We start from the raw sequence: 20,163 nt of genomic DNA on the forward strand, positions 1-20,163 counted from the left end.
ACACACACACACACACACACACACACACCATAAGGTTCCAGTTCTGTGTACAGCTACTTCAGAGCAAGCGCCACTGACTTCTGTATAAGCATGTTACTTCTGCATAAGCATGGATTTTTTTTGGGGGGGGGGGAAATAGCTTTACATGAGCAATTAGCTTTTTCATGAGAAGAGTGCATTGCTAGTGAAATAACAGTGATGCATTATCATGCGAGTCCAGGAATTGTTTTTTAAAGGACCAAGAATAACAAAGGCTATATTTGCAAGTTTTTAAAATATTTTTATTATTTTGCATGAACTCTTTTAACATCTTATAAATTTTAAGATACACTGTAGCAATAGATCATTAGTACCATAGCAGTTACACAAACATGGTATGCCACCCCTGACAGAATAGAAAAATGGAGATTTTTTTTTAAAAAAAGATTGAGCTACAGAAGGTCATGAAACTGAAATGAGAATTAAATAGAATTCTAACTGTGTCTCAAAGAATTAACAAGTGGCAGTGGACTGCTTGTTCTCAGTATTTACAGCTTATAAGTGATGACCAGTATTGGCTTGGGAACACTCAGGCTGGAACTAGTCTTCTGAGATGCTGTGTGGCTCAATGCTGAAAACAGCTCTGCATGTTGAGTCCTTTCCTCCCATGTTACATCCACTAAATGGTAGTTCATGCAGTTGCTGAGAGTGGAGGAAACAATACAAGGCAGTTACTTTTGAAGAGCATCAGCTGAAAAAGGGCACTTGCTCTTATTGGTGAGGCAGAAAAAGCAAGGACAGCTGGGGCTACAGTAGGCAGGATCAGTACTCCTGTATCAAGGACTCCTTTCAGTGGCAGCCACACAACTCTCATGTCTGGTTTCAGACTCTGTTCCCAATAATTGTAGCTCACAGAACTGGGTTCCTGATTCAATTCATGCTCTTAGGCAACCATCTTATGTACACTCACCCAAGTGTAAGTTTTCTTGAACTAAATAGGACTTACTACTGAGGAACCATGTGTAGGACTGCAGTCTTGGCATACAAAGAACAGAAAAACTTTCCAACAGAACAGCTTATATGTAAAAATACTCATTTTTTTACAAAGACACCGCATTTGTTGAAGTACAATAAACTGTTGTGCTTTAAAGTAGAAGAACAGTGTATTAGCAAGTGGAAAATGTACAAATATTTGACAAGTCTTTTATTATCTGCAAAGTTACTTTAAATTTCAGTTGGTAAAACGAATTGATATAAAATTTCAAAAATGCTAAGAATTATCAGAATTGCTTCAGAAATCTTGATTATGAAATACTTTATTTGAAAGGGGTGGGATGGCTTCAGATGCTTACCAGCAATAATGCTTTTAATGTTTTTCAAAATATAAAAAAGAAAAAGTTAAAATAAGTTTTAAAATATTTTAATATTCCAAATGTTTAGAAAGTTCAGTACAACTAAACCCAACAAGTGTAAATGTCATAGAATTTGAGGAAAAACATTAATATTTTATAAGGCTGTAATCCTAATATTACTTGGATATAAATTCCATTTAAGTTACTTAGAATAATTTTTCTAAGAAAATGTGCTTAGGATAAGGTTGACATTATCTTGCTCTTAATTTTTTTGTGCATACTCCAAAATCAGTGACAGAGTTAACTGATATATAAGTGGTAGCTTTTTCTGAACAGTGCCAACAGAGTGCAGGTTGTGTGGTGGTCACATGTTTGGGTATTCCATGTGCGTAGAAAACTTAAGAAATCTGAAAATGTTCAGCCTATCCTCTCTGACATGCATTTTTTCTATGTACTTCTTTCCTGTATATATTTTCTTAGTTACATTTCATGCAATCATTTCTTTTGGTACCCCCCCCTAACTTTACAATAAATTCTACTCCAAGGATGGCTGTTGTCCTATAGGCCAGAGCCACAGCTTACCTTCTTCATATTCAGAAACACCAACAGGTAGTGCTGAAATGTGTTCCTACTACACAAATTAGGTTAGGATACACTTAGGGTGCATACAGACAAATATACTGTGAATGGTGAGCTAGGAGTGAGCTCAGGAGAATGCTGATCAGTTAGTTCCTGTGGTATCACCTGCTCTGGCTTCCCAGAACCATTTTAAAAAATAACAAAACACAATGATTTTAAAATACACCAAGATTAGAAACTTTCATGCTATGTTTTAAGAAACACAGCCCATCTGAAATATGGGAGAATAAAAGTCATACTAGCTTCTACGTAAGTACACTGGCATATTGTTTGCACTGCATAAGTGGAAGGAAGCTAGCCTCACTATACAGGGAGAATGCTTGCTTTCACTCCTGATCTCGGATGAGTCTTAAGACCTTTAGGCCTTGAACCTGGACATTTCTACTTGGAAGTACCTTCCGCAGAAATTAACTGAATTTACTAGATAAATGTGTTTAGGGCTGCAGTGTTCGTTATTATCCACAGAAACAGAGCAGAACCAAACAAGTTCAATACAGGTTCTCTTCCGATCTGTTTTCTGGAATAAGAGAACTCTCAATCATAGGAGGCTGCCTAACAGAGACAGATCATTGGGCCATTGAACTCACTGCAGACTATGCTGGTTGGCCCTGGCCCTCCAGGACTTTAGAAAGAAGTATTACCCAATTTTAAGAACTCGCTGCACCATATGGTCCTTTCCCCTTCACTTTGTCATTTTGAAAGGCTTGCTTTCAGACTGGAGAATTTGCTTAATACAAAGACTGTTCTGGACTGGCCCTACAGGGCCATTTTTCCCATGCAAGAAAGACATTGGCTAAATATATGGATAAGTTTATTCAGATAGGAAGTCCAAGAGATTTCAAATGGCTCTTTTCAAGCGACACAATGGACTTGCAAGACTGGGACCACAGCAAAAAAAGGAGGCACATCATCAAATTGCTTAAGTACTACTCTGTCTCTATCTCTTTTAAGGCTATTCAGTAGCATGGGGTTGTTTCTGGAAGAAATGTCTTCTACAAAACTATCATTTTGGCTAAGTTCGAAATAATATTTATCTTGGACACTGAGGGGCACATTCTGCCCTAATGTACAAACCTAGTTATTCTAAAAATGGAGCACAATTTGGCTCAATACATACTGGAGCAGCACATGAAAAGCAGAAGTCCGCATACTTGTAATACCATATGGATAACAAGTCCCTGAATTATTATTTTTGCCCCAAGTATATACAGAGAACAATGCGGTGGAATGTTATACAAGGTATCAAAAAAGGTTCTGATCTTGCATTTTAGATGAAAAATGGCAGCTTTTATCTCACTGCCTTGCAGGACATCTACATCAAACATTGTATGGTAAAATAACCATATCAGACACTGATTTGTTAAAAATAAAATCTTGTTGTTCACTCACTGTGTGCCTCTTCCCTATGACGATGCAACCCAGCAGTGCTTCTTCCTTGTCAAATGTCCGATTCCAGAGCACACAATGAAGGTTGCATTTGGGCTTCTTCTGCAGTATGTGTGTGCACCCCAACAGATGTATCCCAGCACATTTTAAAAACCAGAAGCTTTGTTCAAGTAATTGCTGAAAAGCAAGAAGAGCTGGTTTGCACTCTTAGGAAGGTGTAACCTTCTCTACGAATTGAGAAATGGAATGTTACCAGATTCTGGCTGTCTCTTATAAACTGAACATTTAAGTTTACAAATAAGACGCAAAGAGCCAAGGGGACACCAGACAGACCAAAATGCAGACATAACTGTAATTTTAATTTATTGGAATAAGTGGCCTCTCTTCTCTCTTCTTCCAGATATTGGTCTTGCTGTCTCTTTTAGTTAGAGGTGGCTTTCCCCGTTTCTTAGCTGGAGGAGGGCTAGCCTCATGGTCTTCCGTTTTTTTCTTCTTAGGCACCTCTTGTGTGTGCTGCTCTATGACTGGATCAGTCCCCCCATCTGGCATGTGCTTCACAGTCTGATCTTCGGGGGTACAAACTGTAGTTCCACTTTCACTACTACTGAGATCCAAGTCTTCCAGGTAAAGAACCTTAGAATGTTGCATGCTTTTGATGAAGGTTTTCTCCCTCTCCAGTTTCCGACTGGGATTATGCTCATTCATGTCCACCCCAGAGTCCAAGCTAGTATCGTTACTCTCAGTCTTCCTGCCCTTCTTGAGGTCTATGAATGAATGCCTCACCTGAGCTATTGGCTTGCCATCCAATGAAACAAACCATGCCCGTGGATGTGGAGATTGTTTTCCTTTTGAAAGCTCCAGCAAGGTTTGCTCTGAAATGCCTTGAAGTTCCGATGAAAATGGTGTCATGACCACGGCTTCGTTTAGCGTCCCTGGAACAGAAACTGACTCCAGCAAGCTATTGGTGTAGCGCCCCCAATTTGCAGCTTGAGGAGATAAGCCTTGTTGGCTATCTAATGCAGCTGATTCATCTCTGGAGGTTGGCACCTGGAGGTGAGAGTGCATGGGCATCTTGGGTAATGTCTGGGTATAACTTTCCCGATTCATTGGCTCCATCATTGGGCTATAGACTAATTGCCCTTTCCTTGGCAAAGTGGCAGACTTGGCAGCATGCAGCTGCTCTGGAGAATGGAAAAGGTCAGATGTTTGAAGGATGGCAATAGGTTGGCTATAAAGATGCACCAGTTGCTCTGGGAGGGGAGTGAGACCATATATTTCCTCATTCATCGAGAGGTAGTGGTTCCGTTCTTGCAAGTCTCTAGCAGGAGAAATGCTGCCACCAATATGTTTTGCTGGCTGTAAATGCCTCACTCCTATGCTAGGTTCCAAGGACTGGGGTGAGCTACAGTGAGAATTTTTGCTGGAGAACTGGTATGAAATACCTTCTGTGTAGATTTTGAAACTGTCGCAGCCTTTCCTCTCCTCCCCTTCAGCTGAAGCCCCTCTCTGGGGACTATAAGAGGATAATGTGGCTGAATACAACTGAGACTTGTCATCTGGCTTTAGTGATCCCTTGGAAATGCCAAGGTGATTTATGTGAGTTGTTGATGTTGTCTGGTCTTTTTTGGAGATGTCCCGTTTTGTCATATTTCTCCTTCTCTTTTTTGACTGACCACATGTATCCCTAAGAAAAAAAGTGGGGAAACCAATAATGTTAAAGCTCTACCTTGCCCACCAGCTGAAATCCTAACTGCAGTTAGGCTGACATCAATGGGATTTAAGCTACCTGTTCAGGAGAGTAGCCTAGATATGCAACACATCCATTTTGTGTCAAATGACACAAGAATTACACACCCTTATAGGTTATCTGCATACCTTTATTCTATTTATAAATGTTGCTTAGAAAACAGGGAAGAGTAGTACAGAGTCTAGAGCTAGAATCTTCTACACATATGACTGCATGAACATAAGAACATAAAAATAGCTGGATCAGGCCAATGTCCTATCTAGTCCAGCAGGCTGTTCTCATCAGAGTGGCTGAACAGAGGACTGCAGAGGCCATACCTCAAATATCTTTTCAAAACAAGACTGAACCATCATTCCAAGACTCCAATCGACAAAGGATGAAACACATGAATACACTGTGTCATAACTGCACATCACTATCATCTTGTTACTTACCTGCAGTAGCAAAGGAGAACTGCAAAGAACCCAATGATAATGACGATGGTGCCTCCCAATATGGCTGTAAGGAACACTGTGTGGTATGCAGTTATATCCTTAGTGACCGAGGCAATGATGGAGTCTAAATTTACAACCATTAAAAAGGGAGAGAAAAAGAAGGTGATTTCTTGTGTGGCAAAACTGGATCCAACAATATATGGTGTCTTCCCATCATTTGTTTACTCTGTTTTTCCTTAACATTGTGTCACTGGATGTGCTGCTGATTTTTCCAGTCCTCATGAACACAGGGGTGGCTCACATGGACAGAGATGATGTCCACAGTTTAGATCCATGTTTTGGCATTAAGCAGTGCCTATATATACATATATATATATACACACACACACACACATTCAAACAATATTGATGGGAATCCTGCCTCAGTCAAGACACCTGAAATGCTGGGCTGGGATGCCTTTTTTCTTATGAGTATTTTTCATGCCTTAAATAATATAGCCCTGTTTGCATATTGTTTGTGTTGGTTTCTTTGTGTTGCCACTGTGCAGTGCTTGGGAGTCACAAGACTCTGTTTTGCATTCCAGAGATTCCAGGCTGTTGGAAGTCTCATGGAAGACAGGAGATGGATGTGATGTTACTGTTTCCTGTTCCTTTGTTTTTCAGTTGTCTCTCTGCTCTCACAGAGAGAGCATGTTTATTTCTTTTCTGTCTGCATAGTTAGAAATAAAACTTTGCAATGTAGCTCATATTTCTCGGGTCCTTCCCTGCTGCTGGATACTTTGCGTAATGAGGGAACATGCCTGGAGCCTTATCAGAGGCTCAGGTCGTTAATCATCATTGGAGGCGATTCCAAAGGACTCGACCGGAGGAGTAGCTCAGTCGTAGCAGAGGCTCCGACAGTTTGTGTGTATGGCTTCAGTATGAGGCCTTGTTTTAGCCTTGCCTCTAAATCTATCTCTTTCAGTAATCACGTTACACATGGTTGTGTGAGAAGAAAACCCCAGTGGGCAAGCTCATGCTCCCAAGTAGGGGATGCAGTGTGGTTAAGGCACTTTATTGCATGAGGCCCATTTGCAGGGAGGAGCTTGCATGCTGGCCTTTCTTCTCACACAACCACACAGTTACTGGATGATAAAGGTGCAAGGTTTGAGGGCAGGGCTAAAAAGTTGATCATTACTACACAGAGATGCCCTACAACCAAGTAACCTGTGAATTGTACTTATATTTCCACTAGACCAGGGAACAAAGCCTATGATTCCTATTAAAGTTGGGAAGGGGGCATTCTTCCCTATCCCATGTTCTGGCTGCCAACTTGCACATAATTATTCTCCTGCTAACTACAACAGCTAAGTTCCATTCACTGATTTCACATTTCCATGGTATACCTCTGGTTCCAGGCAGTGGAGCTGCTATCCAGTAACCAAGACTTGGAGCACTGTATGTCCATACAAGATGATCCTGTGCATCCTTCACCATACCCAACCCGCGATTCACCCAGGCACCTGGGAGAAAGAAAGGCTTTCTTTTAGAAGGGCAAGATGCCTTTAAATCAAAGCACAATAAGCCCTGTCCAAAACTCTAGAGGTCAGATGTGCCAGTGATGTTTCCAGCTGCATGAATGGGGAATCTGTGACCCTCTTCTATTGCCGGACTCCAGCTCCTATCATTCATGTGGAGCTGTCTTCAAACACTAAAACAGCTAAGACCTTTCCTGTTCAAAAGTTCCAAGTACACATCAAAGATCTCCATGTAACCGAACAAGATGTCAGAGTGGAGAAACAACATGTGCTATGAGATATGCCAATTTGCATTTTTCAGGTACTCTTAAAGACATACTTAATTAAAAAAACAAAACAAAAAACTGTCAGGGTTAATCCAAGCTCTCACGTGCCTAGTCATTAGGTTCCTGCTATGTATGAGTGGGACCTGGCGGAGAAAGTCAAGCTACTTTAGTCTCCAGGTGGGGTAGGTAAGCTAATTGTTAACTCTGCTTCCCGCTTTTAAGTATTTGGATCCCTGGAAAGGACACCCACCTGAGGTTGAAGGGGGTGTGATGGAAGCCTACTTGTTAGCTTCTGGCAAGGCCCAATGACCATGTGGTGCTCTTTGTCTTTGACTAAGTGAAAATCCTAAAGCTACACAGCTTCAGCCCTGTGCTAATGCAGAACAGAGAACACACTCACCAGTTTTCATGTCAAAGGTCCATGCTGGGATAGGATCTCCTGCTTTGACAGCACTAGTAGGTAGGAGAGGCAATGTTATCTGAATGGGACCATCTACGTTCAGTTCTTTCCCAGCCGAAAACAGGTTTACACATATTGCAGCAAGGGGAGTTAATTCAATACTTTTGAAACCTAAACATATAAACAAGGAGATGATTTTATTTCATTTTCAATGTGGTGTGGGTGTGGGTGGGTGGATGTTCCAAATTAGTCATCTGGAACCACAAAAGGTATGTAGTCATAACATTTTTGGAATTTCCAATATGCAAACCAAAGGCTTATTCTACATATATGTACAGCTGTTTAAACTGTCTGCTTTTTATTATTAAACTGGAGAAAGATGGATATTAATGCATTTCCAAATTAACATATATTGGTCCTCTAAAAAATACCATTTCACAGTAATTTATTGGGAAGAATATTTCAGTGAACATTCTAGCCAGCATCTCCAAAATCTCAAAATCTTTTCAAAAGGAGCAAATCAGTATTCCACCCAGCAGACAGACTAGTTTGCAGAAGCAAACATTTCCCTCTTCTTGATTATACTTTTTGATTATCTGGCTACTGATTCAGAATGCACCTAGACCCATCACCACCACAGTAATAAAAAAAATAATTAGGAAAATATGTCTCTACACATGCTCAATTTCAATAGCCATTAGTAGTGGTGGCAGTACAGAAATAAACCACTAGATGGTGATAAAAGGCATCAAAATAAGCTTCTATATTTAATCTTAATTATTTAATAGTATGACAGCACTTAAATAGTATGGAGCAGCACTTATTAAGAAACTGCCAGATTATTGGTTCATCTAGCTCAGGCTTCCTCAAACTTGGCCATCCAGATGTTTGTGGCATACAACTCCCATGATCCCTAGCTAGCAGGACCAGTAGTATGGGATGATGGGAATTGTAGTCTCAAAACATCTGGAGAGCCGAGTTTGAGGAAGCCTGATCTAGCTCATGTTGCTGAACTACACTCCCATCAGTCCAGTAAATATAGCCAGTGGCCAGGCATGATGGGAGTTGACGTTCCGCAACATCTGGAGGGCCTACCCTTTTGATGGGCAACTGTGCTTCAGGATTGCAAACAAAGATCTAAGGCGAAAAATCTATTTTGCAGGTGGCAGAATTGTCACCATCCCTCTACAAAATGCTGTATGGTATCTGTACTATGGTTTATGTATCTGAGCACATAGAGTAGCGTAAGTGTACAATCGGTAGCAGGGCAAACAAAATTCAGAAGTAAATCCACTAAGCATGATACTCAGGGACCTACAAAAGATCAGTTCAAAATGAATTTCGAAGATGTGTGGATAGTAAAGTGCTTTTCCACTTTGGCAAACAAAAGCAACTGTGGAATGGATGAATCAATGTAACTCGGTTAGCTCAGAACAAACACACACTAATCTGAGAGGCTGAGCATTAACCAACCCTTTTTCTAATCTAAGCTTTCTGACATTCAGTTTATAAACATGGGATCTACTTATAAATATGCAGGGGGAAACTGAATCAGAACACTATCATGTAAAAGAAAGAAAGAAAAACAGCAATTAATTAATATGCATGTTTCCCTGCAGCATCTGAATACTTAAGACATCTTAAAATATTAACTGTATCAACTAAAATATTCATTAGCTTAATATATATATATATATCCAAGTCTTCTGCATTTAACCATAAGAATTCTAATTTCTATGCCCAGTCAAAATGTTGTGAAAACCTTCCAGATGCATGGTGTAATATTACACATTGTCACATTTGTCACTCTCCATTTCTACAAGCTTAACAGACCTGTGCACAAATGACTCATCTTGGCACAGCTTGCAGAGAGAGAGAGAGAGAGAAAGGCTCAAGAACAGAATTAAATATCCGAATCCTTCTCAAAATGTGCACACTGTTAGATGTGGGTCACAAGAAAACTGTCAAATATCATGTATCAATTAACTTCCACCTGCCCCTAGGATAAAAGCTGGGTGTTTTTTAGTTTTTTTGCAGGACCACATAAATAATTTAAAAAGAAACACATCAGAGAGATTTCAGGAGGATCAAGGGGGAAAAATGAAAGCTGCTTTATTTGCTGATTCGTCAGCTGCAAAAGGTGTAGGCATACATTATTAATCCCTGTGTGTCTCGGTGTGTTCAAATACCCTTTGAAAGAGTAGTGATCAGTGGCAGAAATGAAAAAAAACTAGGCAGCCATTTATTGTTTGTTTATTTTAAACATCAATGATTATCATTCATTATACAGCTCAATAATGAAATCATTTTTTGGGGGGGTATATTGGGCTAAGAGAAGGATTCCCACTAGTGCAAGGAGAATTCCAACCCCCCACCGGGGGGGCATGCCCCCAGAGGTATCTCCATATCTGCTCTGAAGGGTTGGAAGCAACATCCAGAACAGATTTAGGGGATGCCTTGAAGGTTCTGTTGTGCAAGGAAAGAGCTTGAGCTGACGGAACCTTACTCTTAGCACTGGTCTGGAATACAAGCCACACACTGTGGCACAGAGACTTAATTCAAAACAAAACAAGGGAGAATACACTGAAACTTTGGTGAGAGTATTCCAGTGTACAAGGAACAAAACTAGGACCCTTGTACCTACGGGACCGCCTCTCCTGGTACAGCCTACGGAGGACCTTACGGTCTACAAATAATAACACCTTGGAGATCCCAGGCCTCAGAGAGATTAGACTGGCCTCGGCCAGGGCCAGGGCTTTTTCAGCCTTGGCCCCAGCCTGGTGGAACGCTCTGCCACAAAAGATCAGGGCCCTGCGGGATTTGACATCTTTCCGCAGGGCCTGCAAGACAGAGTTGTTCCTCCAGGCCTTTGGTCAGGGCTCGACCTGACTCCCCTTTTCTTTTTGTATAAGAACTAATATGAAAGAGGTCTCCCAGCATTCTCACAGGCCCATATAAGATCAGCGTAAACAGTTGGGCTGATGAGCATTTAGTGTTCCCAACCCTAACCCTGCGGAAAGCCATCTAATTAGACTTTAATTTGATTTTGACCTGTTTTTAGGAGGTAATTTAATTATTGTTTGATTTTATACTAATGTTATACATTTGATGTTAGCCGCCCTGAGCCCAACTTCGGCTGGGGAGGGCGGGATATAAATAAAACTTTATTGTTGTTGTTGTTTAGAATACAGTATTCTACATTGACATTTTTCTTTCTGTAAATGATGTGGGGATCTTGAGTTGGTAAGAATTTGTACAATGGCACTGTTGCCAATATAAATGGAGATTTTAAAATTTCTATAGTTATTGGCCAATCAAAGAAGGTGCAGACAAATAACTTCCCTCCTCTCTTGCAACAAGCTGGGGATGACAAAATCTCTGCCAGCAAATGTAGGGGTGCGTGCTGGCTCTGAGCATACCCCAAATTACAAGATGAATCAAGGGTGATTCAGGGAACGTTCTGGCGAGTTGGATCACACAATTAACAAGGTGTTTTGAGAAAAATCAGAGACTCTTTACACTTCCAAGGTGGATAAATTGTTATTCAGCTACAGTATTACATTTCAAGTCCTAACCTGTGGGTCTAAAACCTATGCCGCTAATGTTTTAAAGGGATAGTCTTCAGATCCTTGCTATATATCTTCAAAAGCTAGTGGAAAATCTGACATACCTGACTTATTTAAAAGAATTCCAGTTGTATAAAGAAAATGGTCCACTTTCAGAAACTGCTGTGGCACTGTAAGGTAAGCTGTAACATTTGTGATATGGTGGTTCATAGGAAGTTTTATTAAATATTTTGGAAACTGAACACTTGGTTGAGATTTGGCATCTGAAAAAGAGGAAGAATTCAAAGCCAGCAATTTCACAGTGCTTCTTTCAAAGAGTTAACACTTTTGATTGGCAAAACTTTTAACTGGCATTCAAAAATTAATGTTCAAGCATGAACCACTTGCACCTCTTATCAATGTGCATCTTATATGAGCATTCAGGTAATATGCTACATTTGGGTGTTGAGACCCATAAGAGTATCTTCGTATAGAACCTAGGCTTCTATCTATTCCAGACTCTCAATACAGTATGTCTAACCAATGATTTTTAAACTCCCTAACTATAACCTTGTCATACCACAGATACCCATGCCATCCAAACCTTAAATTGTGACCTTCTAATTCCAAATTTATTTTATTTCTCAAGGTCACCCATTTCTTCATCCAAACTAGGCAACTGGCTGCAAAGTACGGTTTCAAGTCAGACAGTCCCAATCCTCCCCTTTCCTTTGCATCTTGCTGTAAGGGTAAAGGTAAAGGGACCCCTGACCATTAGGTCCAGTCGGGGCCAACTCTGGGATTGCGGGGCTCATCTCGCTTTATTAGCCGAGGGAGCCGGTGTACGGCTTCCGGGTCATGTGGCTGGCATGACTAAGCCGCTTCTGGAGAAGCAGAGCAGTGCACGGAAACGCCGTTTATCATCCCACCGGAGCGGTACCTATTTATCTACTTGCACTTTGACGTACTTTTGAACTGCTAGGTTGGCAGGAGCAGGGACCGAACAACGGGAGCTCACCCCATCGCGGGGATTCGAACCGCCAACCTTCTGATCGGCAAGTCCTAGGCTCTGTGGTTTAACCCACAGCGCCACCCGCGTCCCTGCAACTTGCTGTACTTTCAGTTTAACATGTTTTTTTACCTTTCCATAAAAACTTAGATAAATCTTTAGTACTGCTGTTACTTACCAGATAGTTTCCCAGTAATCAAAATTGTATCATCAAACAACCATATATTTGCCTGGCTTTGGGGGAACAGTGAGAGTGTGACTGATGAATATACTGTGGGAAGACAAAATAATAGGAATACATTTCTACAAAGGTTTATGTACTGGAAAAGAAAGCTAGAAAAAAGACTTAGAGTTCTGCAGAGTGGTAAAATTTAGGACACCACAGTGATGGATACAAAAGAGGACTGGTATTTCACATGGAAACCAGGAAATCAAAAGCCTTTGTTTCCTGCTGTAAATTTGCAAGAGTTTCTTACTACAGTGGTGCCTCGCAAGACGAAATTAATCCGTTCCGTGAGGCTCTTCGTATAGTGGTTTTTTTGTCTTGCGAAGCAAGCCCATTGACAGCTTAGCGGATTAGCGCTATTAGCGGTTTAGCGGCTTTTAGCGGATCAGCTGATAAGCGGCTTATCAGCGGATCAGCTGATAAGCGGCTTAGGGCTTAGGAAAAGGGGGGGGGAGGGAAAAAACCCTGCAGGAACTCGCAAGACATTTTCGTCTTGCGAAGCAAGCCCATAGGGAAATTCGTTTTGCAAAGCGCCTCCAAAATGGAAAACCCTTTCGTCTAGCGGGTTTTCCGTCTTGCGAGGCGTTCGTCTTGCGGGGCACCACTGTATATGCAAACTGGGTTTATGACCCTTACTTTAAACAAAACTAGAGTTTAAACCAAGCAGAGTTTCTCCACTAAGAATATAATGAGGCAATCTGATTAGTTTAAAGTCATCAGTTTCAAAACTATATGCCTACGCACAAGCTGTTATTTTTATGCATTAGTTTATGTTGGGAATTTGTTTTAGCCTTTCTGCTTTGGTATTTTGGAGGGAAAATAATATAACAAAACAGAAGAGGCATTAAAAAAGGATGCTTTAGTTGAGATTTCTGCATTGCATGGGGTTGGACTAGATGACATTTAGGGTCCAACTCTATAATTCTATGACCTATAGCACAGGGTAAGAATTGTGCCATTCCCAACTCATCAGGAAAACACATGATTATCGTTTGAGACAATATGCTCCAGTTTCACAAACTGTTCAACCTCCTTCAAAATAATTCAATATTGTATTCAATATTTGGGGCAGACCTGCATCAATTACAGTATTTTCATGGAAGCATTTGATATATATTTTATATCTCTTTCAAGACGGCGGCATTTACCTTTGCAGTTGCATTCAGCACAACGTACTTTTGTGACTTCATTAAGTCACATTCATTTGATGAAAATTAGATGGATTACCAAAAAGCAGGAAGAAAGTTCAAGTGCATTCAGCTTAATAGGATTTTAAAAGGGGCTTACTCACTTGGCATTCTTCCAGTCTTCCAAGGCAAAGGTGTTAACATATAACCATCTTTATAAGATGCAATAGTTAAACTTAGACCTAGTTGATAGGGAACTTGTATCAATACTGCTCCATTATTTCCAGTCAGCGTGGAATTTGTTTTTGTGTAATTGACAAACACTTCCACAATCGCTTGGCTTAAATATTGATGGCTGATGATGTCGTTGACTTGCACTTTCAGTGTAAACATAGATCCTAAATAAGACAAAAGGAGAAAGACAATCCTCAACGTTATATATGCTTTGAAAGCTTGCTAGGGATGGGCTTTCCTAGTTCAAAAGAAAGCTTTTTTTCACTCCAGAAGAAAATGGTCCAACTAAGATAAAAGAGCTGGAGACTTTAAATCTGAATTCTTGAGGAAATACACTAATGTAGTTCACGCAATGGTAATTTGATTTGGAATAATTGCACACATCTGCTTAAACAGGTCAGGATCAAACCGAGAAGAAAGCACAGTTCATACATTACTGGGTTGTGGACTTTATTCCTACAAATAAACTTGCATTTCACCACATACCTTCAATAAGTCATGCACTGGTTTTGCACATACAGTGGTAACTCGGGTTACATACGCTTCAGGTTACAGACTCTGCTAACCCAGAAATAGTACCTCAGGTTAAGAACTTTGCTTCAGGATGAGAACAGAAATCGGGCTCTGGCGGTGTGGCGGCAGCAGGAGGCCCCATTAGCTAAAGTGGTCTTCAGGTTAAGAACAGTTTCAGGTTAAGAATGTACCTCCGGAACGAATTAAGTACTTAACCTGAGGTACCAATATATATTCATAACTTGAAAACTAAAGCAACTACCATGCTTTAGTAATAAGAGGGCAAAAAAGAGGAGTGCAATATCATTCTGTGGATTATCCTGTGAGATACGGAATAGCATCTCCCAGATACTAGAATCTGTGATTGTTTGATAGTCTCTGGATCTAATAGTTTTTATTGCTATATAAGGTGGCTTATATTAGGGACGTGGGTGGTGCTATGGTCTAAACCACTGAGCCTAGGGCTTGCCAATTGGAAGTTTGGCAGTTCAAATCGCCGCCACGGGATGAGCTCCCATTGCTCGGTCCCAGCTCCTGCCAACCTAACAGTTTGAAAGCACACCAGTGAAAGTAGATAAATAGGTACCGCTCTGGCGGGAAGGTAAACGGCGTTTCCGTGTGCTGCTCTGGTTTTGGTGCATTTTAAACTGTATTCTAACTTATATTTTAATCAACTGTTTTTGTTTTTTTTTTACTGTATTTATATTCAGTGTTAGCAGCCCTGAGCCCGGTCTTTATTTATTTTTTTAAGCTGTTTCCCTGTCCTAGACCCATTTTTCACTTATGTCTTTGGAAATTTATGGTTTGTTTGTTCAAGATCTAAAACACTATCTTACTGAGAAGTGAAAACAGTTTTTGTACCAATACATTCCAAGAGGGGATGGTATTAGTGAGTTTTCTTTTTCTTCATGACTGGTTGAATAAACCAGTTGTGTAGGAGTGAAAACATTTGTTGTGAGTGTGCCGTCTCTGCTTCCGAGACTGCTTTAATCACCAAAGTGCATGTTTTCGAAAGCAGAAAAGGGAAGGGGGTGGTGGTGGGGAGAACAATGGAGTAAAGCAATTTTAAAAGCAGTTTAAAAGTTGTTTTGCTTGCTTGTTTGTTTGTTTACAGCCTGCCAATAATCCTTCGACAGAGTGACTCAATTAGAAACAGAGTAAAACGGCTCACTCTGTACCTTTTCCTTGGATGTTAACTCATCAAGTAAACCGTATATGCAGTGCTGTCTAACAAGCATTCATTATAATCACTGCTAGCAAAGTGATGAACACTGAAGCAGCAACATCAACAATGGATGGTTTTCCTGTTAATTTTTACTGGATATATTTTGTGCCACGTTATACATTACACACAAGTGCATTTATTAACCCAACAGCTACTTCTTCTAAAGAAAAATGGCTTCAGGAAGGGCAATTGGGGGGGGGGGGATAAATAGAGGGCAGAGAGGTGAAGGGGGGTGCATCAGTCTTTCCCCATTTGCCGCTTTCCATCTCCTTTCACCCCTTCTCCATTCCAAACCTCTATACCTGAAACTGCTTGTCCCTAGGATGTGTGTAATGTTTGATTTGGCTTTTTATCTTACCTCCCCCTTCTCTGCATGCAAGATTTGACATAAAATCTGTGTGGTGATCTTTCCTTCCTTTTAAAATCTCCCCTATGTTGAAAATGCCAGGTATACGCTTACGATTTATTTCCCGAAGGCTGCCTCTAACATGCATTTCCATCTCACAAGCGAAGCAGCTGTGAGCCCCCACAGTGGGTGATTTATTTGGTCTTAGCTGACTGAACAACCATCATTTTCCATGTCTCACTCTTGCTTCTGTAGAACATGCTATTTCCTGATCAGCCTTATTAGGGATACAAAAGGTGCACTGACCTATAAAGAAGAAATCAGTTATTCCGAAGATAATCAGGCCCTGTAAACCCAGCATGGATAGTGTTATTGTAGGGCCAACAAGAAGGGAATTTGTACTCTACACGGAGTCAACACACAATATGTGTGGGGGGTTTGGGGGGGGAGGGTCCACTCCAGTGGTTTGCCTGAACCACATTGCCACCATTTAATATCACTTATGCCCTTTCTACCTTTAACTTACCAATAACCCTGGTAAGTAACTGTGGGATAGAGGAGTGGTAGAAGGCCCGGCAGATATAGTTATATATAGTCACCGCTTCCGCACATGATGTCATTTTGAGCGTCTGCGCATGTGCGAGAGGCAAAACCTGGAAGTAACACACTCCGTTACTTCTTGGTCGCTGTGGAGCGTAACCTGAAAATATTCATCCCGAAGCTACTTCAACCCGAGGTATGACTGTACTATATTTAACAAATACATTGATGTTTATTAATTATGAGATTTTGTATGAGATGTGGTTACTTTATGATGTGGATTCTCCTCCCTTGGAGGTTTTTAAGCAGTGGCTAGATGCTTAAATCTGTCATGGATGCTTTAACTGAGATTCCTGCTTTGGAGGGGGTTGAACTAGATGACCCCCCCCCGGGCCCCTTCCAACTCTATGATCCTCTGTCTCTCAATAGAACAAACGAGTTTACTTGACAAGTCACAGGACTAAGGTAAAATTATCTATAAGTTGGTAGAAGGGCAATGTGTTAAGGTTGCTTTTGTTTGTTAAATTGCCAATTGCATATAAGTGTGCTTTACTTTGATACACAGCCTTTTTGTATGGCATCGTTACAATATACATTTCAGGAGAAGAAAGTTCTGAACTGATCATACATTCATTTGAATGTGATTTGCAAATCTTGGATTTGAACTTTATAATGCACACAAGCTATTTTAAATCAAGAGGAGAGCAGAAGACAGGTTTGTCAAAACTTGTTCCTCCCCATGAAAAATGCAGGTCACAAGCCACCACACATCGGAATAATCTTGATATCTTTCTTCAGTCAAATACACCCTAAAGGCTATATTTAGCATACCCTTGCATCAAATTATTTAATTCAGCATTTAGAGCAGGCATTCTCATATTCTTATTCTACCGGGGGGGGGGGGTCAAGCCTCATCACAATTAGTGAAAACACAAACGATGGGAGACAGCTGGTACATATTCACTTAATTACTGCTACTGTTCAGTGCTTATTGAGCAGAATGTTAGCTAGGTGTTATACAAATGTGTCACAAAGTCCCTACCACCGGTGAAGCTATCACCAGTTTGGTGGCAGTTTGGTCCTACTCGAAAAATGCTTTTGTTATGTCGTTAGAAATCAAAGTTCAAATGTTACATCTGCAGACCAGTACAATATTGTCCAGTGTAGTTATCTCTGTTTGGGGCTGTTTTGCTTCTCCTGCTAATTATGCTAATTAGGACCAGAAGTCTGCCATATGGAATGCTAGGAATCAGCACAGTCCCTGTGTGGCTTGCAGGGCAGAGGTGGCTAACCTGAGGCCCTCCAGATGTTGCTGGACTTACAACTCTTATCATCCCCGACCAGGGTCAAAGCTGGCTGGGGCTGAGGGGAATCCATCCTCATTTGCAGGGCCACAGGTTCCCTCTCTCTGAAGTAGTACTGGACACCTGAATCTCCATGCATCACAGACTCAACCAATCCTTTGTCTGAAGCAGCTGGAGTAAACTTCTATTGCAAAGCAAACAGAAAATGATTTCCCCTCCACTCCCCAGCAGAAGGCATATGCAAAGTATACAATACTAGCAGTATGATGTAAATAAAAAACGAGTAAATGGTGTCCTTTTAAAAGTAATTTCTCTTTGGTCAAAGAGGGTAGGAGGTAGAGGAATATATATTTTTAAATGAATGCTTTACATAAACCACGTAAGAGGTTTAGCTGATTGTTATTTAAATTCTGTTGAATAATAATAATAATAAAAACCTGTGTGTCTCATAAACTGTTTTAATACCATATACAGGAAAGAATAATTTTCAATTGTCCTTTATCTCCAAGGCAAATGCTTTATTTATTTATGGAAAGATCTTTTATCCAGCCTTTCCATTTTAGCAAAAGCACACAAGGCAGCTAACATTCATTAATTATAGAGGCCAATCAATAACAAATTAAGAATGAATGTTAATTAAAATATTAACAAATGAACGGGGGGGGGGGGGAGGTAAAAAAGATTTCTGATAGCAGGCAGCTGGCAGTTACCAAAAGTTAAGAATAATGCCTGCTAGCATAAAAATGTTTTTCATGGGACATTAAGTGAAGTCACCAAACAAATCATAGAACTGTAGAGTTGGAAGGGACCACGAGGATCATCTAGTCCAACCCCTTGCAATGCAAGAATCTTTCACCCAAAGCAGGGCTTGAATCCACAACCCTGAGATTAAGAGTCTCATGCTCTACTGAAATCGCTCTAGGGGCAACCCGGGAACAGCCATGGAGACTCCTCCCTTTTGACTCATCATGGTCAGCTGCACCTCAAGACAAAAAGGCCTTATTGGTTGGAGAGGATCGCACAGAAGGAGCTAATCCCTTGAGTACCTTGGTCCCAAACCATTTGGGGTTTTTAAAGATAAGGAATGGCAGTCTGTTATGAATGGCAAAATTTTGTAGCACCAACACTTCCAAATTTGCATGGGAAACCAGTGGCCCTCCACATACTGTTGGATGACAGCTCCAATCATACTACCACTGGCTATGTTGGCTGGGGTTGATGGGAACTGGAATCCATCGACATCTGCAAGGCCAGAGATTTCCCATTCCTGCTTTGCCTAACTATCTCTGCTTTGTCCAACTCTATAGCAAGGGTAGAGGGAGAACGCAATCAAGGAACAAACCCAACTCTAGTTGTTAAGTATTGTTTTGCCAGGACTGTGATAAGACAAGGGTTATACTGACCCACTGGCAATTCTGAAGGGTTTTTGTCTCAACCATTACAACAGCTAATGAGTTTTCATAATATACGCTGCAGTAATTTATTCAGGAGGCATAAAACAGCTTGGAAGCCTTCCAAAGTTTAAGAATTACCTTGAATATATATGTGTGCGTACCATGAATGCTGCACTAACACAAAAATGGTATTGAACATCTTGATATATACCCAGGACACATTCAGCACTCAGTCATGGCCACATAAAGGAGCTTTTTATCTCCTGACTTCATTTTAATGACCTAAAAAGCCAATGAGTTTCTCTATTTTCTAAAACAGCATTATCACAAGCTTTAATGGTGAGCCCAGAAGAAAAAAGCCTACAGTAGAAATAAAACAAACATTCCTTCACAACCCAGAAGCAACAACCCTTAACAATAAGTAAAATGTGCTACACAAGCACAGGTTTCTGGAACTGCGTGGTCCCCTACTGTGAGGTAAGTTACAAAGAAAATGTGTGGTAATAGGAAAGGCATAAATAACCTGTGTTAAGTGATCCTGCATTGGCATTCTTGGGCGAGAACAAAAGAATTACTTTGCTGGATCAGCTCACAGTTCAACCTACTTCAGCACCCTTTGCAAAATTCTCAGCAACTAACGAGTAGGAAATGGTACATTAAAAACTAGACAGCAGTTCCCCAAAGGACCACAGCTGACCTTTTGCAGGGGTGAGGAACCTGCACCAGGCATGCAAGATGAATATCACTGTCATAACTGAAAAATGCAGCAGTGCTTAACGACTTTATTATCAACAATATAAAAGGAGCCCATCACAAAAGCTACCTTTGCATTCCTATTACGTTTTGGGGCAGAAATCAGCCTTGCAAATAAAACCAGAAAATCCCGTCCCCTGAAAATTAACAACCTGCTGGGGTTTCCATCATTTTTCTAGTCGCCTATTCCATTCCTCTGATGGGGGTGGGGGCAGGTACTTTCTCTG

General features: G+C 40.7%; 1 protein-coding gene across 2 annotated transcripts in view; it reads right to left on the reverse strand.

Annotated features, from left to right (window-relative positions):
* Positions 1-126: 126 nt before the first annotated feature.
* The window catches only part of FAM171B (family with sequence similarity 171 member B), a 30,175-nt gene continuing 10,138 nt past the window's right edge, over positions 127-20,163 (reverse strand). For both annotated transcript variants that reach the window (XM_081871290.1, XM_081871291.1), the window contains exons 2-8: positions 13,792-14,025; positions 12,453-12,545; positions 11,391-11,549; positions 7,721-7,891; positions 6,923-7,039; positions 5,538-5,661; positions 127-5,040 (exon numbers count right to left, since the gene is read on the reverse strand). In XM_081871290.1, the coding sequence (XP_081727416.1) occupies positions 3,714-5,040; positions 5,538-5,661; positions 6,923-7,039; positions 7,721-7,891; positions 11,391-11,549; positions 12,453-12,545; positions 13,792-14,025 (2,225 nt within the window). In that variant the 3' untranslated portion in view covers positions 127-3,713. The remainder of the gene's footprint in view (positions 5,041-5,537; positions 5,662-6,922; positions 7,040-7,720; positions 7,892-11,390; positions 11,550-12,452; positions 12,546-13,791; positions 14,026-20,163) is intronic.

The sequence above is a fragment of the Podarcis erhardii genome (genome assembly GCF_964252035.2).
Source record: "Podarcis erhardii genome assembly, chromosome: 1".
Lineage (NCBI taxonomy): Eukaryota > Metazoa > Chordata > Lepidosauria > Squamata > Lacertidae > Podarcis > Podarcis erhardii.